We start from the raw sequence: 22875 nt of genomic DNA on the forward strand, positions 1-22875 counted from the left end.
CTTTATCCATGCTTCTCAATCCGCCATTTTTTGAATTTTTTATAAAATTTTTTCAAATCAAAGCCATTTCTTTTTAAGGAAAGTCCACCAACAGATACAATCGGGCTAAAAATAACAGTGATTTTGATAAATATTTTTCAAATAAAAAGTGTTAGTTTTGATGTAAGAAACATTTTGATGCAAAAAAAAAATACAGTATCCATTTAAAAAAACTATGTTTATACCTGAAACTCCGCCATTTTGAATTTTTTGAATATTTTTTTTTTTTTTTTAGGTCACCCTCCAAACCCTACAACTTTTACTTGAATCATTTTTCAATTTGAGCTATATTTTTCAAGAAAAATCCATTATCCAATTAAAATGGGACAGTCTGTATATTGAAATTTATAAATTATTATCTAAATTTTTATCGAAACATTTTTTTCTCCTTGACGAGCTTCATTGATTGATATTAATAAATTTTAGAATTAATCCTTAGATTAGATAATATCCTCTGAACGTGTCGATGTAATAGATTTGTAATTGTTTTATTAATATTTTTTTATTTTTATTTATATTAATACGTCTTCACTCTTATACGCCGTGTAGCATACATTACAGCACCTCGATAGTTCAGTTTCCAAACTATATTCTACAAACACTATCTCGCAATGAGGCAGCCACTGAGGTCGAAATTATAATGATGCGTGACATATATGTAGACCTTTTATAAGGCCTACATATATTCATGAAAGAAACGGGATTCCTAGGAAAAAAAGTCATCACAACAATAATTTGAATAATATTTACTCCAAAGTCCCTGGACTGATTTTTTCTGATTGTTATGTGAGGAGGTTTTTTGATAAGTTTTAACCGGAAAGCCGTCTCACATAACACCTGAAATAAAAAAAATCAATCCGATGAAACTTCAAAATAAATAATGCAGACGAAGATGTTTACTTGATTAATATTTCATTGAAAAAAAACCATCATGTAAATAGATTATAGTCATACTTATTTCAAAAATTCTGGAGTACGCAATTGTTATGTGAGAAGGCTGATTATTATTTTCTGATAAAATAACCTTCTCACATGAATCCCAGGTAGGAGTTCTCGGGCTTGACGACCGTGTCAGGCTTGTGCAAGGGCTGTGTATCAAGCCTTGGTAGCCAAGGCTTGTCTCAGGCCTGGGCCGGTTGATTTTACCCGGCTTTAAACGAGCCTTGGTAACTCAGTCTTGTGTCAAGCCTGTATTTTTTGTTTTTATCCGGTCTTACACGGGCCTTGGTAACTCAGTCTTGTGTCAAGCCTGTGTTTTTTGCTTTTACCCGGTCTTACACGAGCCTTGAAACACAGCCTTGTGTCAAGCTGGTGCCCATTGTTTCACCAAGCCTCACACGAGACTTGACTTGTGCATATATTCAATAAAATAAAAAATAATAGTAATTAGTTGTATAAATGTTATATAAATTTTAAAGAGAAATTATCAGGCTTTGACTATTGTGCCAGGCTTTTGCGAGGACTGTGTATTGAGTCTCAGTAGAGTTTATTCATATAAAAAAGTTTCACTACATCTTACATCAATACCCCGACGGTTAACTTGATAGCGCGTTCGACTTCTTCGTGAGAGACCCTGAATCGATCCCACGTCACCTTCATTTGTTTTCGTTTAATTAATGTCGTTTATTCAAATTGTTCAAATAAAAAAAAAAATAATGTTATAAACATAAACTAACAATAATAGTTTATTTATATTATTTTTTAGTTTTTTTTGTAAGTCTGTGTCAAGCCTGAGACACAGGCTTGTGCCAGGCTTGGAAAACAAGCCTGACACCGGCAAAAACTTAGTGAACATTCCAGGGCTCACCCAGGCTTGACACAAGCCGGGTAGTGAAGCTTGACACGAGCCTCAGAGCCCGACAAACAGGCTTGTCCCAGGCTTGTCCCCGTCGTCACTTCCTACCTGGGATATTGTTTAGTTCAGAATATTTGAAATGAATATGTTTTAATAATTTATATTTAAATTGGTTTATATTTTTTCTAAAATACTTTAAACAACGATTTAATTTATGTACTTTTTAATAGCTTTTTCAACAAACTAGAATATTCCCACACATGGTCAACTAATGCATAGATTTTTTGAGTTAAAATCACGTAACAAATAAAACCATAAACTCAAGTTTCTCTTTGATAATATTATAACATATTTTTTAAAACATTATTTGTCAAGAATTAGAGAAAATCTTACATCTGTCAAACAACTGCACTAACGTATTTTCGATACACAGAATGACCGTAAAATCGACAATAAAAAAGTAAATTTATGAAAACGTCTTGGAATTTCCGGTCGTAAAATCTATATTTTTTGTTTACACATGGTACTTTTATGCCACCCTTTGGACCACACAAGGCCCAATTTTATGTCCAAAAATCCCACCACCTACACATATTTTTTTTAACCTCTCTTGAACTAATTTTTGACCAATTAAAACTAATTTTTTTTAACTAAGTACACACCCATTCTTTGGACTTAACAATTCTCAACAAACTGAGAAATCAGTTGCTCTTCAACACTCGTTTACGTTCCGTCTCTAATTAATATTGATTCGTGTACAACGGGATTTCTTTATACTTACAATATAAAATAGTAGTGTCTGTCCATGACAACACTTTTTAGAGTCAACTCAATACACAATATACCATACAATTAATTATAATTTTAGTGAAATAATAAAGTGAATATATTAATAGAATTTAAGCCACAGTGTTTGGATTTATTTAAAGTGTTATTTCTATTATTTCAATTAACAATCTATCCTCTACATCCTTTGATAGCCCTGTATCAAACATAAGGCTTTACAACCCTTGTGAAATTATCGTGGTATATTTGGATACGTGGTGTGAAACAAAACTTCATTTAAATGTTTATAGAATTGTTTTAAAAGTTTATTGAATTTTAATTTGAAAATTGTCTAAAGTTTATTTAGGGTTGTTCAGAATTGTTCGAATTTTTGTTTGAAAATTGTTTAGAATTGTTTGGGAATTATTTTGAGGTTATTTGATAATTGTTTTTAATTAAAAAGGTTGTTTAAATATTCTGTTTAAAATTGCTTAGGGTTTCTCCAGAATTTGTTTAAATAATATATTTAAGTTATTCTTCGATCGTTTGAATATTTTGCTGAAATTGTATAAAATCTTTTGGGGATTTTATTTTTTAAATTTTAAGATTTCTCCTCATATTTGTTTAGAATTTATTTCAAAATTCGTTTGTAGGTAGACTGTGAATCGTTAAAAATATTGTTTAAAAATTTATTTGAAATTGTTCAAAATTTGGTCGGATATATTTAGTGTTTGTTCTATAATTATTTACTAGTTGTTGAAACATTGTTTGAGTATTGTTCATAAATTGTTTAAAAATTGTTTAAAATTATTCGGTGATTGTTTAAAATCTTCTTTTAAATTATTCTATATCTGCGCAGTCGTCGCACTCAGACGTGCATATTTTGCCTCTCGATTAATCAACAAAATAAATATTAATAAACACCAATAAAATATTATCTCACATAGTAGTGCTTAAATATCGTCCTGGTGTGTCGCTATAATTAATAATTATCAAATATTAAATCTCAACTTATGGAGTGAATGAACCTAGTGCAAATCAAAAAGTGATAACCTAAAAAGTGCAGTTTATGCTAATCTCATGCAATACTATCAGTTTCAAAAACATTCAAATACCACGCAAGTGTAATTGCCAACTTAGTGCAACTTAGTGTCCCGTCAATACATAGCGCTGTAATCTACTTATTACTACCAGGCCTAAAAACATCGTCACCATGCCAACCCCTGATAAACACAGTCAGGATGATGTTGTGACAGATCATATAGCAATTAATGATGACACAATTATTTCAAATGAATCCACTAACGTTGATAACAAAATTGTTGAGAACGATAACCAGACTGGTGAGGATACCTGTCAAAATGACACGTGCAATAAACCAATACTGGAGAACCAAAACATAATTAATTGTATACTATGTCATGCAACATATCATGCCTCCTGCACGAAATACTTCAGGAAGAATACAAAAGGTGGTTTCAAAAACTGCTGTGGGTCTGATGAAATGATATGCAAAACCAGCCAAAAACGTAAACGTCAAAAATCTCCAGATAATGAAATTGATAAAAAACGTAAATTAACAATTGAAGAAGAACTTGATAAAATAAGGGATGAATATGAACAATCATTAGGTATTATATCAAATAAATTTAACACTCAACTTGATGAAATATCAATGAAATTTGACAATACAATAACTGAAATCGACAATAAATTCACTGTAAATAACACAATTGTAAACAACAAATTCTAATCATCACTTGATGCAATCTCACATCGTTTTGACAATACAATCAAATCAATTATCACAGACGTAAATACACGTACAAATGAATTAGATAACAAAATCACCAAAAACAACACAACAATTATTAACAAAATTGAAAAGCTGAGGGCCAACATGAATGATTGTATGAAAACGTTAAATACAAATATGAATACTAATAACATTGACACCAACACTCAAAATAAAGACTGCATAAAAGAAATTCTTGATCGTCAGTCGAGACAAAATAACTTCATCATATTTGGAATGGAGGAAAACAATGAACAAGGTGAGAATAATGACAAGAACATTATCACAGATCTATTATCGACTTTTAAATTAGACACTACTCGTTTCACTACTACTCGTATCAACTCTTCAATAAATGGGTCACCTAGACCACTGAAACTAATATTTTTTGATAAACAACTAAGAGATAAATTTCTCCAGATATTCTTGAAGAATCAACGCCTACCTGGTCTAACAGGATTGTCAATTACACCAGACCGAACATTAATGCAAAGACAAGAGTACAGAGAAGCGAAATTGAAACTAATAAAATTAAGAGAGGAGGAAGCAAAAACAAATGGTACAAAACAATACACAATCAGGGAACATCAAGGGACATTTGTTGTAAAAACAAAAATTACAGCACAGTCAACCCAGCAATACCACGACAGACAATAACACTCATAATATACTACCAAAATGTACGCAGCATCAAATCTAAAATAAACAACATCTACACGTCAACATTATTAAATATACATGATATATATGCACTCACAGAAACTTGGCTTGATACATCTAGACATTCAACTGGATATTTCTGTAATGACACATTCAACGTTTATCGTACTGATCGCAAGGACAACACAAAAAAAACTGGAGGTGGTTGTATGTTGTCTATTAATAAACGTATCATCTCACATGACATTATATTGCCGGACTGGGTAACAGATGGTTGTTCAATGATTGACATAGCTTGTGCTTGGGCAAAATTAAATGGTAATAATTTAATTATATTGATTATATATATACCTCCCTCTTGTCCAAATATTATTTATAATAAACTTCTTGTAAACATATCAGTTTACCTCTCTACTCTAACTGCTGATGAGATAATCATTCTTGGGATTTTAATATACCTCAGTTAATTAACATTAACGTATCTAATTCTTACTGTATCAAATCTCAAATAGTGTCCAACATTATGTCAAGACTTAAATTGACTCAATATAACCACACATACAACATGAAAGGTCACTTGTTGGACTTGGTCCTGGCATCAATGAGCCTGACGAGCATACGCTCCCTGGATCCATTGGTACCAGAGGATTTCTATCATCCTGCACTGGAAATTGAGATGGAGTTGCTTGCGACTGCCTCATCTGCACTGCCTGGTGATATAACATGCTCTAATAAACCTACTAATAACTACGGCACAAATAGTATGGATACTATTGATATTAATGATCCATTGAACAATAATATTAACAAAGAATATAATTTCACAGTATACAACTTTAACAAAGCCAATTACAGTACCAAGTATGTTTATCCTTGATGACCTGATGAAGGCAAACTGGGAGAAGTTGTTCGGTGGACTTGAGGTGGATGATATGATGGAGGTATTTTATAACCAACTGGTGTTGATATTTGACAGACATGTTACCAGATATACTCCAAAGAATACTTCGAGCTCAATTGAAACTCGTTTTCCAAGTTGGTTTTCACGTGAACTTATTAACATGATAAAACATAAAAAAAACTTGAGAAATAGGATAAAAAAGTCAACTTATAAATCATCAAAAACAGCAAATAATATCAAGCTAGTTGACACTAACAAGAAAATAAAGAAAATACTATCATCATGTTATACTGTCAATATTAAAAAAATAGAAAATGAATTAATAACTGAGCCAAAAAAATTCTGGCAACATATTAATAAAAAAAGAAAATTAGACAGGATACCAACTACGTTTAAAATAAACGACATGCTCACAAATGATCCAAACATAATCGTCAATGAATTTAAAAAAACATTTGAACAAGCATATACATCAAATAACAACACCAAACTCTTGACAGATTTAGACTGAATAAATAACAATGTAAATAATCTAACTAAAAATACAACAAATCTAGCAAAAGTAATATTTTCAAGTAACAACATTAACAAGGCATTTAATAAGCAGACATTCAAACACACAGCTGGTACTGATGGTATACCGAGCTTATTCTTGAAGTTGTGCAAACCAGCACTTATTGAGCCAGTTCGTTTGCTGGCACACCAAGCATTATGCACTGGAATCTTTTCAAAGTTAGGTAAACAAGTCAAAGTAATACCAGTCTATAAAAATGGCACCAAATCTAATATCTCTAATTATAGACCAATCTCTATTTTAAATAATTTTTCTAAAATCATTGAAATCTGCTTGCACAATTACATCATGAACCACATTAGACATGAAATAATTGATGAACAGCATGGATTTATCAACAACAAATCCACAGTAACCAACTTGATTACACTGACAAATTTTATTAATGAAGCATTTGACGAACACTGCCAAGCGGACGTTATATATACTGACTTTTCGAAAGCTTTTGATAAACTGGATATTCACTTGTTACTGAACAAGCTGATTGAGCTATGCCTCCCACTGGAAGTGATATTGTTGATTAATTCATACCTGAAAAATAGGGAAAATAAAATACTAATAGGTAACACCTGGTCCAAAGGATATTCACCTGGCTCAGGTGTGCCGCAAGGCTCAAATCTCGGGCCTCTCTTGTTTTTAATATACATCAACAATATCACTCAGCACTTGTCCTGTCGTGTTCTACTATTTGCAGATGATACAAAATTATACGCAAAAATAAAAAAAAACGTTGATGCCATCGAACTACAACGTAACATAGACTTGTTTAGTACTTGGTGTATAAACAATGGTCTGATTTTAAATAAAGGTAAATGTCAAGTAATAACTTACCACAGACTCAAAGTACCAATTATACATAAATACGTAATTAATGATACAGAACTGGCTAGAGTAACGACTATCAAGGATCTGGGTGTTAATTTTGATGCTTCTCTATCATTTAATAATCACGTTAATATTATCTCACACAAAGCTAAAAGCGTACTGGGTTTTATTATGAGAGTGGGTAGGGTTTTTAACAACATGACCACACTGACAACACTTTTTAAAACACTAGTTAGACCAATAATGGAATATGCGTCAATCATATGGGGTCCCATTACACAGAAATACATTGACAAATTGGAAAAAGTTGTTAGACGTTTTATCAGGTGGTTGGAGTGGCTTCTGACTGGTTGTTCACCTCCAAAAGGTTCAATTAACAATATTGTCTATAAAAAATACTCAATACATAAATTGGCAGCATGTGCCATCCTGGGTATAAAAATTTTGAAAGGCATCATACACTGCCCTGATTTGCTTGCTAAGCTTCCAATCCTATTATCCAGTGCAACCAGGCAAAGCACACTGCTGTACTAAGTGACACTAAGATCTACACACTATTTCAAGGCTCCAGTATACATACTTATCGAGACCATCAATGTAATTACATCAAAGCAAAATAGCTATATTGATGTACTCGATAATAATAATAATAATAATTTCAATATAAAAATAAAAGACTTGCTTGAATGAGATGGTGGTCTGGGTGTCATTTGATATTGTTTGTTATCTTTTGTTACATGTAGTAATGAAATTGTAAATAAATAAACAAACTAAATTAAATGAATATAATAATTAAGGGATATCCAGCACAAATCAAAAATACGGATAGAGTCTTGAAATTTTCCAAGTAGCTTAATGAAATAGTAATACACACGCTCAAATTTTATGATAATTTTCTTGTAGCTAATTACTTAGTAATTAATTAATAAAGTAGGCTACTTTTTTGGAGGTTATACATAGGTTCTTATGGAGAGCCCGGTTGAGTTTTTAGAAACCTGGTTAGCCATTTCACGAAAAATACGGCTAGCTTTATCAAAAACTAAGTATAGATAGAGGAAACAATAAGGAAACTTTTGATATAAAAATTAATAGGGCTTTGAGACCTTTTTATTTTACAATAAATAAAAATAAATTTTTGTCTTTGTCTAAATACTTAAGTGGAAGTGAGAAACAAGATTTTCTCCTTTTTTTTTTATCTCGTTCGCACTCATAGAAATATTATGTTTCTAAATTTCATACGCAAGAGGTCTCTAGATATGCGCGGGTAAAACCTTAAAGGGATGGCAAGTTGAATAACAAACATATTTAAGTATGATGGTGTGTGTTGGTGGGTTATGTAAATAAAAGTAAACAGTCTTAAGCATTAATGAGACTAAAATATAGCTTAAAATAAATTAAAAACATGTAAAAATAATCTAAATAAATTGTAAAAAAATTGTACATTATTAAGGCCCCCCTGACTACCATGCTGTGGGCTTACTGAAATGAAATAAATAAATAAATCAATAAATTCATTAATTATTTGTAAACTTTAAACGGGATTGTTTAAAAATTTATTTAAATATTGTTTATAAATTGTTTATAAATTGTTTATAAGTTGTTCTAAAATTTGACTAAATATTGTTTATTAATTGTTTACAAATTTTTTTAAATATTATTTGAAATTAATTAAGAGTTTATTCAGAATTGGTTCAAAAATTGTTAAAAGCTTGTTCGAAAATTTATTGTTATATTATAATTATATGTTTAAAATGTTTAAATATCGTTTATTATTATTTGTAATTGTTTATTTATTAAATTGAATAATTATTTGTAATGTTTTCGTTTAATATTGGTATGTAGGGTTTTATTTCCTAGTCTAGGATTCCTTTCGTATCGACGTCGGTAATGTCGAATACTATAGATCGGATCTGTGATCTACGTCTATATCTAGGATTTTAGGGTATTCAATTTTATTTTTCCTCGTCTAGTCTTGTTGTATTTTTATTTTTCGTGTTTTACTTCTCTGTCTTTACCTGTCAATTATAATTTTTTTACTGTGAATAGTAGAGCACAATATTAGCGCAATTTTTAAATTTCGTCATGGGATAACGATGAGTTCATTATGAAAAAATTTTTTTTCCATGTGAAAATTACTGAAATCAGGCAAGATCATATCCGAGACAACATGTTTTTTTTCTTGTTTCTTATAGGAAATTTTCCCACGATTGCGGGAAAATACGGAAAAAATTCCCACGCATTCGCAAAGTTGTTAAAAATTGAGTTGAAATATCGAAAAAACGACTATTTATCGGTTGAATATCGTGCAGTTATTAAAATAATTATTCATTCTAAAATTCAATAATGGCAATCGATGAAACTCGTCAAGGAGAAAAAAATGTCGTATTGAAAATTTTGATATACCGAATATATTTCGAATTATCGATATTTTTCAAAAACATGTACACGATTTACTCAGCCCCTAGATATTTGACTAGCCTTAGTTATAGCTAAGCAATCAATGTCTATTCGATATATCGAAATTTTTATTACGACATTTTTTTCTCCTTAACGATTTTCATCCATTTTCAGCCATTATTGAATTTAAAAATATTAATTAAAATTATTAATTAAAATATTAATTGAAATTATTTTAATAACTGTACGATATATAACTGATAAATAGTCGTTTTTTCGATATTTCAACTCGATTTTCAACATCTTTGCGCATGCGTGGGAATTTTTTCCGTATTTTCCCGTAATTGTGAAAAAATTTCCTATGAAAAACAAGAAAAAAAACATGTTGTCTGTGATATGATCTTGCCCGATTTTAGTAATTTTCACATGGGAAAAAGAATTTTTCATAATGAACCCATGATGAAATTCGAAAATTGTGCTCATATTGTGCTCTACTATTCACAGTAAAAAAATTATAATATTAAAAAATGGGAAATTCGTAGTTTATTCTTGAGATAAGGGTGTTTTTTGATTATAACGCGGGGGTGTTTGATGGTAAAAATAAGAAAAATATCAGAGGTACAACTGAGTCGATGATGGGCCCAAAAAAAAATATTAGTTTTCAAATCTGAGAGGGTGTGGGAAAAAACCCTGTGAGTTGACATGGAATGCCCCATATGGATATTATATGGATAATTTATATTATTATTTTTCTGTACACACAAGTTGATTGATTTTTTCTTCTGTTATAATAATATTATATATTAATTAATATGGTGAATCATCAATAGAAATGATAATTATAATATAAATACTTATCTTCACCAAATAATCTGTCAAGTCTTGAACTAAAAAATCTGGATTTTGAAGTATGTAAACAAAGCATCTTATTGATTTCCTTAACGACAGAAAATGAAAAAAAAAATGTGGAAGAAAAACTGAGAAAGGAAATTTGTTATTTATTTCATTAAGAAAAGACAAAGAAAGGATAATAAATGACATAAGAGTGACAGAAAAAACAAACAGACCAATCAAATATTCGAATTATCGATGACAAATGTTTATTTTGTATAAGGACTTAAACTGTTCTTTTGTTCTTGATTCCGAGCGCTTCCGTTTAAATTGCATATTTATTCGGTGTCTTGTCAAAACTTGTCTTTTTTTTTTATTTCAAGTCTGCTTTTGATTGTTCTTATTTCCAGTTGCTCTTGTTTATATCGAATTTTTATTCGGTGCCTTGTCAAAACTTGTTTTTTTTTTTTTCATTTCTTTTATTCCTATTAATTTTTTATTTTTGTCATAACTAATATGTGTTTCGATAACTTCTGGGTCTCTTCATTTATTTAGTGATATATGTTCTTGGAAAAATTGTTTCAGAACTTTTTCCGTTCTATGTCATGTATTTTTGTAAATATTTATATTTTTTCTGACATTATTTACTTGAACCTTTTTTCTAAATAATAAACAAGCGTGCAAAAAGACCGAAATCGAAGACAAAATTTTTTTTATCTTTTATTACGCTAGTGGTAGGGAAGTACCCTGCTGGTCACGGGTGTCTTCTGTTCGCTATCCGCATTAGCTAGTTCCACACTCATGTATTACGATAACATTTTGAAATTATTGTAAAACGATTCGATAATTGATATGTTCGAATATAATATTGCTATTATCAATTTATATTTTAATAAATTATAATTTTAATAAAATAATAACAACCACATCCCTGGTAAGAAAAAAAAAAAAAATTCAATCAGTCCGACTTAACGTGTATGAGCATATGTGCTTATATATGTAACGTTGAGCGGCATTAAAAATTTCTACCAGGGATAAGTAAAGCATAAAAATTTAAAAAAAAAATGTCAAATCTACTAATTAATTTTTTTTCACGTTAAATTTTTGAAGTGAAACTTCTTTACGGAGGGTAGCAAAAAAATTCGAGGCCCTGCTAGCGTTACGCGCTCGCGTATACTCTGGCGTTTATTCTGGCGTTTATTCTCGCGTTTACTCCCCCGTATACTTTCTACTATACTCTCTGCTATACATGCACTATATATAGCGTATAAACTCGGAGCGTCAGCTGCTATGTGTGTATGCGTGTGCGACTTTTTGTTTGTTTATTTATTTAAATATTATTAAACAGTTCAACTGAGTTTAATACTTAAATAATTGATTTTTAAAAAAAATTCATTTGAACGTATCAAGCAATAGTTATCTCGCGGGTTTAAAGAATCATTATTATAATAACAATAAAATTATTATAAATATATATAAATGATAATTATAACAACAATAATTTTGATAATATTACCAATTATTCACAATAGTATTGATATTAATAATAATATCTATAATAATAATATTTTGAATATAAATACTAATAATTATCAATATTTATATATGAATGTTATTGTCAATGTTATTATTTATATTATTAATATCACTGATATTATTATAAATCGATAATATTATTGTTATTATTACTAATATTATATTGATATTATTATTATCGATGATATTTTTGAAATTATTATTTTATTTATACTATGGTTATATATGAATAATATTATTATAAATAATAATAATACTCCAATAATATTATGTTAACAATAATATCAATATAATATTAGTAATAATATCGATGGTATCAATTATATTGTCGCATTAAAGAATGAAGTGCCAAAAACGTCAATTTTAAAGGAAAAAGGGCGTAAGTGCAAATTTATAAATTTTCGGGTTATTCATCTAATTTTAATACTTAAAAAAAAGAAAAAATGAGCGTAACAACCTTTGATAAAGGATAAAAGGCGTATGTCCAAGGATTTACGCTTTTTTTCCCGTTATCAAAATAATTTTTGATAAAAGATGAAAGGCATATTTTCAATTTTATTTGAAATTTATTTAATGGCAGGATTTTTTAAATTATTGATTGTATACTGATAATTATACATAATTTATTATCAATACGAAAAACATAAAAATAATTACAAATTTTCATCTTTTATTAAAAATGATTTTGAGAATGGAAAAAAGGCGTAAGTCCCTGAACATACGCACTTTTTTTTTTTCTTTAAGCCTTAAAATTAGATGCAAAACCCGAAAATTTATAAATTTGCACTCACGCCCTTTTTCTTTTAGAAAAAAAAAATTCCTAAAAATGGCACTTACGCCCTTTTTCCATTAATGTGACGATATAAATAATAAAATTTATAATAATAATATTCGAAATATAAATACTAATAATTATTATTAACTAATAATATTTATATTCGAATATTATTGTCAGGATTAATATTATTATTATTATTATTATTATTATTAATATTCAGCGTGACATAAAACTACTCTGAAAGAAGTTTCACTTCCCCCGCGCGTACTTGCAACACGCTAATTTTTTTTTTTTTTTTACTGAGTAGGTTATAAAGTAAGATGCTCCAATTTTATTTGTGATTTTCTTATTGAAATGCATTATTCGATCCAAGCAATTTTGGTTAACTTTCATATTTTTATATATATATTTTTTATAACTATTGTACATGTATATGCATATAACAGTTGAAGATATAGAATAAATAAAATACAGTGAAAGTGTTCGGGTAAGCCATGATTGAATTTTTCAGTATAGTTCAATCGTGATAAATATGATACGCTGAGGCCGCTCTTAGTCCAACGGTCATACAAACATCTTTTTTTTCATCATCACGACCATATTACTTCTTAAAGAAGTCCATGCTAGAGATTCCACAGATGTAAATTTTTTTTATTAGCTGAACCACTACTGGAACGTGAATATGCAAACTAGCTTAATCTTTTCAGGTCAAAAGCATGTAGGGACTTTTTTTTCTATTGTTGGTTTTTTCATCAGTATTTTGTTTTATTTTGATTTTTATTGTAAATGAAATACAAGAAAAACTTAAAAATATATATTGTTTCTTTAAATATAACATAGAGTGTATCGGGTTAGTTCAAAGTTTTTTTCTTCAAATTTGTTTATCTCACAACAATGTTAGTCGTGAGCCGAAGATGTAACAATAATTCGACAGTACGATAAAATTTAGACAGTTCCTTTCTCAAGAATGAAAATAACGATACATGACAAGTTTTTTCTTTCCGAAGCTATATTCAAGATATAAGTAAAAATATGACAAATTTACCAACAGTTTTATGCTACATCATCTATAGTTGACACTCAAAAAAAAAAAAATCTTATAATATAAAAATCTCCTAACCTCAGAAAAAACTATCTTTATACTTTAAACCCCGCCATATTGAACTTTTTTGAATTTTTTTTTTTTTGTATCTTTATTTCTGGACCTTAAAAGAGCAGATTGAGAAGTGAAGTGATAAGTTCACGTACACGTGCTAGATCTGTATAAGTAGCCTGATTATCAGTTCTGGTGGTATCTGCCATATTGTACATCATAATTTTATTTCTTCTTCTATGGCTATCTCCCCATTTAGTCAAATTAAGTTTATTATTATTATTGTTGTCAGATTGATTTAGCTCTAGCTTGTTTACTCTGGTTTTAATTTTAGTAATATCTTTAGTTGTGTTTGTAACTTGCTCATTGCTGAACTATGTTGATCAAAAATACCCACAAGATCAAAATCTAGCTAAACACAAGATGCTTTAAGATCAGTGCCGGAAGTGTTAAACACATCTCTGATATGTTCAAGAGAAGTTTCAAGATGCGATTGTAGCGTCACGACCGTGAGATCGAACTTATTTTTAAAATCAGTAAAAGCAGCAGCAAAAAATTCAAATTTACAAGGATTATATAGATATATATATCCCGAGTAGAAATTCAGTTCAGGATATGATCAAAACTGGATCTGAGATCAAGTTGCCTGATCAAGTTTTGATCAGACTACTTGATCAAGAATTGATCAAAACGTAACGCAAAAATGGATCAAGACTTGATCAAGCTACCTGTTCAAGAATTTATCAAAACGTAAGGCGAAAATGGATCAAGACTTGATCAAGGTAACTGGTCAAGTCTTGATCAAGCTACCTGTTCAAGAATTGATCAAAACGTAACGCAAAAATGGATCAAGGCTTGATTAAGATTTTTGATCAAAAAGTGATCAAGAAACATTATCAAAAAATGATTAAAAACAATTATTTAACAAATCACTTTTTTTTTCTTTTTTTTTTTTTGAATCAGCTATCTACTTATTATTCCTGGGATAGAGATAGATGTGCTGAAATGAAAGACAAAGAATATAATTAAGTAAATTTGCGCAACTAGACGGGATCGAACCTACGAACAACGGATTACTATTCTGAACGCACGCTTTAGCCCGCTCGGCTACCGGACGATCGATGCAATCGATAGTTTTTTAATCCTCATATTCTACATTCACTCACAAGAGGTAAAAAGAAAATGATAGATTCAGAGAAAGATTAATAATTGGAAAAAAAATAATTGTGCAATATAATAAACATTCCTGAATAATTATTTTTGAATATATATTTTAATTAATAAAATACGAAATAATTTTTTTGTATTTATTCGTTAATTCGTAATAAAAAATTATGGATAGGTATTGAAATAAATTATTTAATAGAAGAAATATTATACAGAGCTGTCATCAGCTCTACATTTTAAATATGATGAAACTAAGAAAATGTTGATAATAATTTGACCAGGTTTACTTGTTCAAAATGTGATCAGGATACTTGATGTTGTCTTGAACAGGGAAAATTGTTTTAAAAAAATATTTATCTTAAATCATCTAACTTGATGATTTTACGGACAAGATTTGACCAGACTTACTTGATCAGGATGTGATCAAGGCACTTGATCCTATCTTGAACAGGGAAACTTGTTTTAAAAAAATATTTATTTGAAATCATCCAACTTGATGATTTATTGATCAAGATTTGACCAGACTCACTTGATCAGGATGTGATCAAGACACTTGATCCTATCTTGAACAAGTTAACTTGAAATTGAACGCAAAAAAATATCTTTATCAAATCCTGATCAGGATTCAATCAAGCTTCCTGAAATAAGGTAACTTGATCAATTTTTGATCAGGATCGGATGTCAAATCCGTCGAGCCTGGCTCGATTTCTACTAGGGATTATATCACTTCAAGATTGTGACGAAAGAAATCGTGGAAATGTCAGGGTATTTGAGTATTCAGAAAATTAAAACACATAAAGTCTCGTTGAAGAATTATTACGAAAAATTATTTATTTTTATTTTATTGATTCTAGGCTGCGGTCGCCGCCGGGCCCGCATAGGCACCTAGATCGCCGGTCCATTTTCCCTTCTCCTACTTTTTCTTTTGAGCCTCCATGATGGTCTAACCATCACATACACATTATGTAGCGAGAATATAATGATTATTATTATTATAATAAGAGAACCATATAGCGTGATCATTAGTTTTAGTCCGTCATTGGAAATTCGGGAAGAGTTTCACCAGGACTTAACGTCTGATACCTAGAGAGCCTTTACGAGAGATCCAAACGATGTCAAGAGAACCAGTAGTGAACCAAGAGAGCCATAAAAAAAAAAATTATATCGGTTTAATTTTACATGGTAACACTGTAAAAATAAAAATGTTATTCATCAAATTTCATATAAACAAGTAAACACACAAAATTTACATGGTTCCTTGTAGAAATATACGGGTCCTACGGATATAAATTGTCAATTACCTGCTGAAAATAAGTACGCTCAATATTTACTATCCATAGTATAGAGAAATTACTATAATTTAGATAAATATTCCTAATGACCATGTGATTATCTCAATTTACCAGAGATTTATATTTAGATACACTGTAAATAAATAAGGAAACCCCTGTAAAAATTACGATATTGTTTTTTTTTACATTGTGCCAACGTAAATAAAACCAAAGGCTTTGTATTTTATATACAAAAACCATATAATAATTACCAGGCATGTCACGTCGATCCCAGCTGTCGTGGTTACCCTGTAAATTTCACAAAAAAATTCTCTCCGTGCGGATTCAATGTATTTCAATTATGATTATTTTTCATACAGGTTTCAGAAAAGGAGAGCTCCAACTATCGTTCAAATCTCTTCCTGGTCCGAAAATTGAAAAAGTAATGTTGGGTGGATCGTTGAATTCTTCAAAAGACAAGATTTTCATAGCATATAATAACTCCGTGAAAGGGTTTTCAAGAAAAGGAAAAATGTTTCTTGAATTTGACACGAGTCTGATTGATTCAATCACAGCAATGTATGTTTTGGGACCGAATTTAGCAGCATGTGCACGTGATTTATATCATCGCTATGAAAATTGTAAAGATAGCGATTCTTATTTAGCTGGAGAAATTCTTCATGATGTTGCTTTGATACCAGGTGATAATCAAACGGTATTAGCGATTCTAGCGTGTGGTGATAACGCTATTCGCGTTCTCACTGGCACTAAAAGACCCACAATTCTTCGACTTCCTAGTGTACCTACTGTTCTTAAAGTTTGGACAGAAAGTAATACAGATTCATGTAACCGTATTTTGGTAGGCACAGTAGACGGAAGGATTGGTTTATTGATACTACAAGGGTTGAAAACAATTCGTATTACGTGGATAATAAACTCGCCTGGTTCGGAAATTTCATCGTTGGATACATTTGAGCTTGAAGATGGAATCGATATTTTAGTTGGTCGACAAGACGGTATGGTTGAAGTTTATAATTTTACTGACGATGAAGATACAACACCAATTGTCAGATATTGTTACGTAAGTATATAAAGATTTACTTGACTAATATATATGAAATCCAAATTTCAGCTTATTTCATTTTATATATATACACTAAGAGAATTTTTACGTTAATTTCACGGAATAATACTACTAAACAACGCTCTAAGGTCATTCTGGTGGCTATTCAGTAATTTTGATATAAGCTATATTGATGACTTTCGTGGACTTTACATTGGAACCCCATGACTATTTTTAAGTCCTGCTATATACGACATTGACCTTATGTATAATTAATGTCATTTTCATGGATAATTCCGGTCGAAAGTATATATTCACGCTTTAGCCCAGAAAAAGTCAATATTAAATAGCAATATTGACGGTTGCACGTGAAATCTAATCATTATCACGCATAATATTTTTTTCTACAATGACCGACTATATCTTTCACGGGAAAACTACGTGAAAATAAATAAGAAACTTGAAAACTACGTGATTACCCTGTGAAAATTGATCGCAACATCATAACTCTACAGGGTAAAATAGTATATTATGTATCGAGGGCGAACAGTAGGTGATTAAAGAGATGAACGAAGTACAGGAAAATGAACAGCGAGTGGATTTCTCAGCATATCGGAAGACGACCTGTCAGGCGAGTCTGAGATTCCCTTGAGCTAAGAAAACCACGATCTCTCTTCTCCTGTACTGAGTGAAATCTCTTCATGCAAGTGAAGATTCACCTACTTCGCACGAAACGAATACGCTATTTTTTGTTACATAAATTAAGAAAAATACCTGGAAATAAATTAGCATCGTGAAATACGTACGGCCGTAATGCAGGTCGTCCTTTTTTGTTATTCCTTAGTGCCATTATTCTAGAATGCCGATTCGGCGCCAGCTATCTGAATATAAGTTTCCGCAGTGATGTGAAAAGATTTTACTCATCGATTGTGATAGATGGCAAGCAGTGTTCAAATGTATTGGCTACCCCAAGCGATGTGAAAACATTTCTGCATTTCGTTGGCTATCTCGTTTTCATTATATTGCGTATCGTGGGCAGTAGGATTCCAAGTGTTTTGCATGCTCGTGTTAATAAGAATCGTATTTTATATTTTTATATTTACAGAATGCTGAAGAAAGTATCAGTTCAGTTGTTGGAGGTATAATTGGAGCAGTGGGTTATCCAGAAATTTTGGTGACAACTTATTCCGGTAAAATTTTCGGATTAACAACACGACCACCTGGCTCTTTAGAAATCATGACAAGTATGAAAGTTCTTGATCGCATAAAAATGGAGATTCTAGAGTTGGAGCAAATACTCGCTGAAGAAAGCGAAATCACAGAATTTTCTGGTGATAATTTACTACCTTTGGTCTTGTCTGCTAACTACAGGTATTGAATGATTAATTTAGCCAGTATATTTAGTTTTCAGAAATAAATTAATTTTCAAATCGTCCTGAACTTTACTCAAAAAAACACAAAGTTGAAACGAATAGAGAAGACGGAATCAATTCAGCTTACATTTCAAAAAAATGTTGAGTTCTTGATGGGTTCATGAGTTTTCTGAAAAAAATGTACGAAAAAGAACGATGAATTGGCCAGCCCCATATACGCCTAGAGTCGATCAATATCAGACATTGATTGTAAGAGTGATGAATGTTTAGGCTTCCCGCTTTGACGTCTGATCACCCTAAAGTCTGTTGCACTATGTTACGTACCAGGCTAATTAATTTATATTATCTATGAAATAACAAAAAAAGAAGAATGTTAAACTAGAAAAATACTAATATAATAACTTGAAAATAATATAACTTAATGAGCCTGAAATTTAACTTATTTTTTCAAAATCCTCTTGTTTTGTTATTCCCTACAGGGTAACGGGTTAGGAGAGAATGTGTAATTCTGTAGATTGTACCTTGTTGTTGTGGTTTATCCAAAATCAAATTGTAGAAAGCGTGTCAATCCGGATGGTCGCCTAATGATGTTCATAATTTAGAATAATCCAACCCCGGAGAAAACTCACAGTCAATATTTATGATTTAGGAAGGGTAAAATTTGTAGGAATAATAATTTGTCACAGTTATTTATTGATATTTGAATTCACTGATTATATTATTTATTTATTATGACATTTGAAAATTTAAATGTAATTTTATTTATTTTTAATTTGATTAAAATGATCAATAATTTTTTATTTAAATTCATTAACTTATTATATTGTATTTGATTCCGAAAAAATAAAAAATGATTTCAATTTAGTGAGACGTTAATCAAACAAAAGTTTTCACGAGAGTGACGCTCCTTACAAATTAAAAATTGAAAATTCCCATAAAATTATAAACTAAGGTAGAGATGATAAAAAGTGGGACCATAGTTGAACCAATCATATTTAAGGGTTCCCATGGTAGTCAGCATTTATCATTTGTTTAAACATTTTATTATTAATAATTTATTAAACTCAACGGATACAAAATATCAATTTGCGAAGGTGACTTTAAACTATGGTTTGCAAAAATGATTTTAAATAAAAAAAATATAATATATGAGAAAAAGTAAAATGTTAATTTTGCTAAAAGAATTAAAAATAATTATAAAAAATAAGAAGGAAAACTTTTAATTGCTTACTCGGTATTTCATATCTCTTGAATTTAATAACTTGTTAATTTATTTATTCAATAAATAATTATTTTAATACTAATACGTAACAAATATTCCAAGAATCTTGATCGAATCTTAATCTAGATTGGATCAATTGACCCTCGCTCAAGACCCCTTGCTGTGATCCATGGTTGATTTCACGGAATGTGTGGATAGATTAATGTGCGTGGATAGATCAATCGCGGTTCGATTCGAAGTTTGATAACGGCAGGGGGTCGTGGGTTAATCTAATAGAGGGAGGGGGAGGATGTTTTCATATAATTACTCAGCCCACTCGAATTCCAATTACCGCCATTTTGGATTTTTATAATCACTACTGCATAGTGCCTTTATTATTCCTTTTTTCAAAAAAATTTTGCAGTTCTTAAAACTTCTAATTTTAACGATAAAAGTACGGCAGAAAAGTTTTCTTTTTACATTATTTTAAAAGTTTTAACATGCAATTATTCCATCCTAAAATAAACAAAAATGAAGAAAAGATTGGATTTATACAATGTTCAATCGCTGGAAAAATTTACCAGTCGAAAACTATACTCGAGTGAAGGTGTTCCCTCATTTCACGTCTCATCTTGATTCGAAACGAGTCAGGTCTTCCTATTTCAGGAATTCCAATTTGATTCTGATTGAGATTAAATCAGGATACCTCAACTTATCTTGGATAGGGTCTCCTTAATCCGATTTAAACAAGATGTCATCAGGATCCCTTTACTTATCTTGGATACGGTTGCCTAAACCAATCCTGACCATGCCCCATCAGGATGAGGTATTTCAAAAATTTTATATGGTTTATTAAAGTTTTCTTTTCAGGATATCATCAGGCAAATCTTAATATATCCCGAACACCGTAACCTGATCTAATTCTGACCACAAAAACATCAGGATAAATTGGTCAAATGAATGTATGTTTTTGTTCGTTTACTAAGTTTTTACTTTTATTAAATCATATCAAGAGGCACGGTAGTGCCTCGAGTCAAGTATGAGAGAGAAATATATATGTGTTGATGAGAATATGTGTGAGATGAAATTAACTACTACTATCGTGCTTTATTATACATCAAATATTTTGTCCCCTTCCGTCCCAAATCTTTTAGAAATTTAATTAAAATATGATAGAGTTAAATGAGGATGCTGAGATTTGGTAATGATCCCATAAATCGATGTCAAACTTTTTTTTTAAAAAAAACAGATTTTTTCGTTGCGATTAGATATTCTTAAAGCATAATTGATATTTACGGTCTTTGCGTTTTTATCAAACCGACCAGATATCTTCCGTTCAGTTGGTAAAACTTTACAATTACTTCTCTTCTCTTTCTTACGACCTCTCCTTTTTTTAGTGTTTATATTTTGGCTGCACTGGAGTATGTTATTATTTGTTTGTATTCACGACATAACCTCCAAACTACTTTGACAGCATAAATGAATAAATTGTTTACTTTACAAAAAGATGTGATATCTCAACAAAAAAAAAAAAAAGTGTCAAGTATTCGAAATTGTCACTAATTGTGAGTATATTAATTAAGAGGTGATACCAAAAAGACAAGAAGAAAATATATTTTTGACGAATGTAATTAAGTCTTAACTATTGAAAAAAAAAATTTCAAACTTGACCCCACCTGGTTTTTCTCAAATAAAATTTCAGTATTCAAGACATATATTTTACATCAGGTGGGGTCAAGTTTAAAAACTCTTTTTTCAATAGTTAAGACTTAATTACATTCGTCAAAAATCTATTTTCTTTTTGTCTTTCTGGTATCATCTTAAAAACCATATACTCACCAGTGTTTAATTTCAAAACTCTCGGCTACTTTATAAACTTTGTTTTTTTTTGTTGAGATCATTGTTACTTCAAAAAATTATTCAGGTTGATTTCAAAATGATGTTTACTTTTTATATTTTTTCTCGTCTTTTTTTTCAGATCCATACCTAATTTTGATTTAGCTTTCATTGTATCAGCTATACCACAAATAGCTATTTTTTACCTATGGAAGAGTCTTTTGCAACTAACTGTTTTGAAGCTCTCTTCGTAAGACCTCGATTAGCTTGATTTTTCACATTGATATTATCTTAATTTTTGGAGCACTTTGGTGAATAAAACTAGGCGGGTTATATCATAATGTGACATCATATGCTATCAACTGACAAAAATTACTGTGAATCTTCTGACATATCTGTTTCCCAGAATTCGTCGGAAAACGCCGGAATTTCTAAGGTTATTTGGACTTCGAACAAACTCCGACAAATTTTTTGTAGTAGATTAGTCATAATATGGCATAACTTTTTATGTTATTTTATGGCATTTTATGTCACTTTTTAAAAGATTATATTGTAATCTAGAAAATTTCTGATATTCGTTGGACATAATTATTTACTTTTTTCTCGTTTTCACTTTTTTTAATCAATGACTCAAGAATTAATTATTTGGATGTTTTTATTGTTATAGTTGGTGACGATTTCTTTATAGATAAGATGAATCCGTATCTTATATATAGGAACTAGTTGTGAAATGAGCGCATGCAAATAATTCTGAATAATAACGTACAAGAAGAACTGTAAGAAAAATCCTATCCCTCTGAAAATTTCTCACGTAATAATTAAATGACAATGTCACGTAATTGGAACAGTAACGTGAATCAAAAAAAAAAAAATTTTTCCTAAAAAAGTCGGTATGAAAACGATTTCGCAAAACTTGACAGAATTTGTCATATTTTTTTATATTCTGATATAATTTTTGAATGTTAGAATATGCCA

General features: G+C 30.2%; 1 protein-coding gene across 3 annotated transcripts in view; it reads left to right on the forward strand.

Moving 5' to 3' along the window:
- LOC122859575 (Bardet-Biedl syndrome 7 protein homolog) overlaps nt 1–22875 on the forward strand; it is a 129490-nt gene that overhangs the window by 42264 nt on the left and 64351 nt on the right. For 2 of the 3 annotated variants that reach the window (XM_044163242.1, XM_044163243.1), the window contains exons 2-3: nt 16808–17508; nt 18596–18861. In XM_044163242.1, coding sequence (XP_044019177.1) covers nt 16808–17508; nt 18596–18861 — 967 coding nt within the window. The remainder of the gene's footprint in view (nt 1–16807; nt 17509–18595; nt 18862–22875) is intronic. The other variant, XM_044163244.1, reaches the window with a different exon arrangement.

This window comes from Aphidius gifuensis, linkage group LG6, assembly GCF_014905175.1.
Source record: "Aphidius gifuensis isolate YNYX2018 linkage group LG6, ASM1490517v1, whole genome shotgun sequence".
NCBI lineage: Eukaryota > Metazoa > Arthropoda > Insecta > Hymenoptera > Braconidae > Aphidius > Aphidius gifuensis.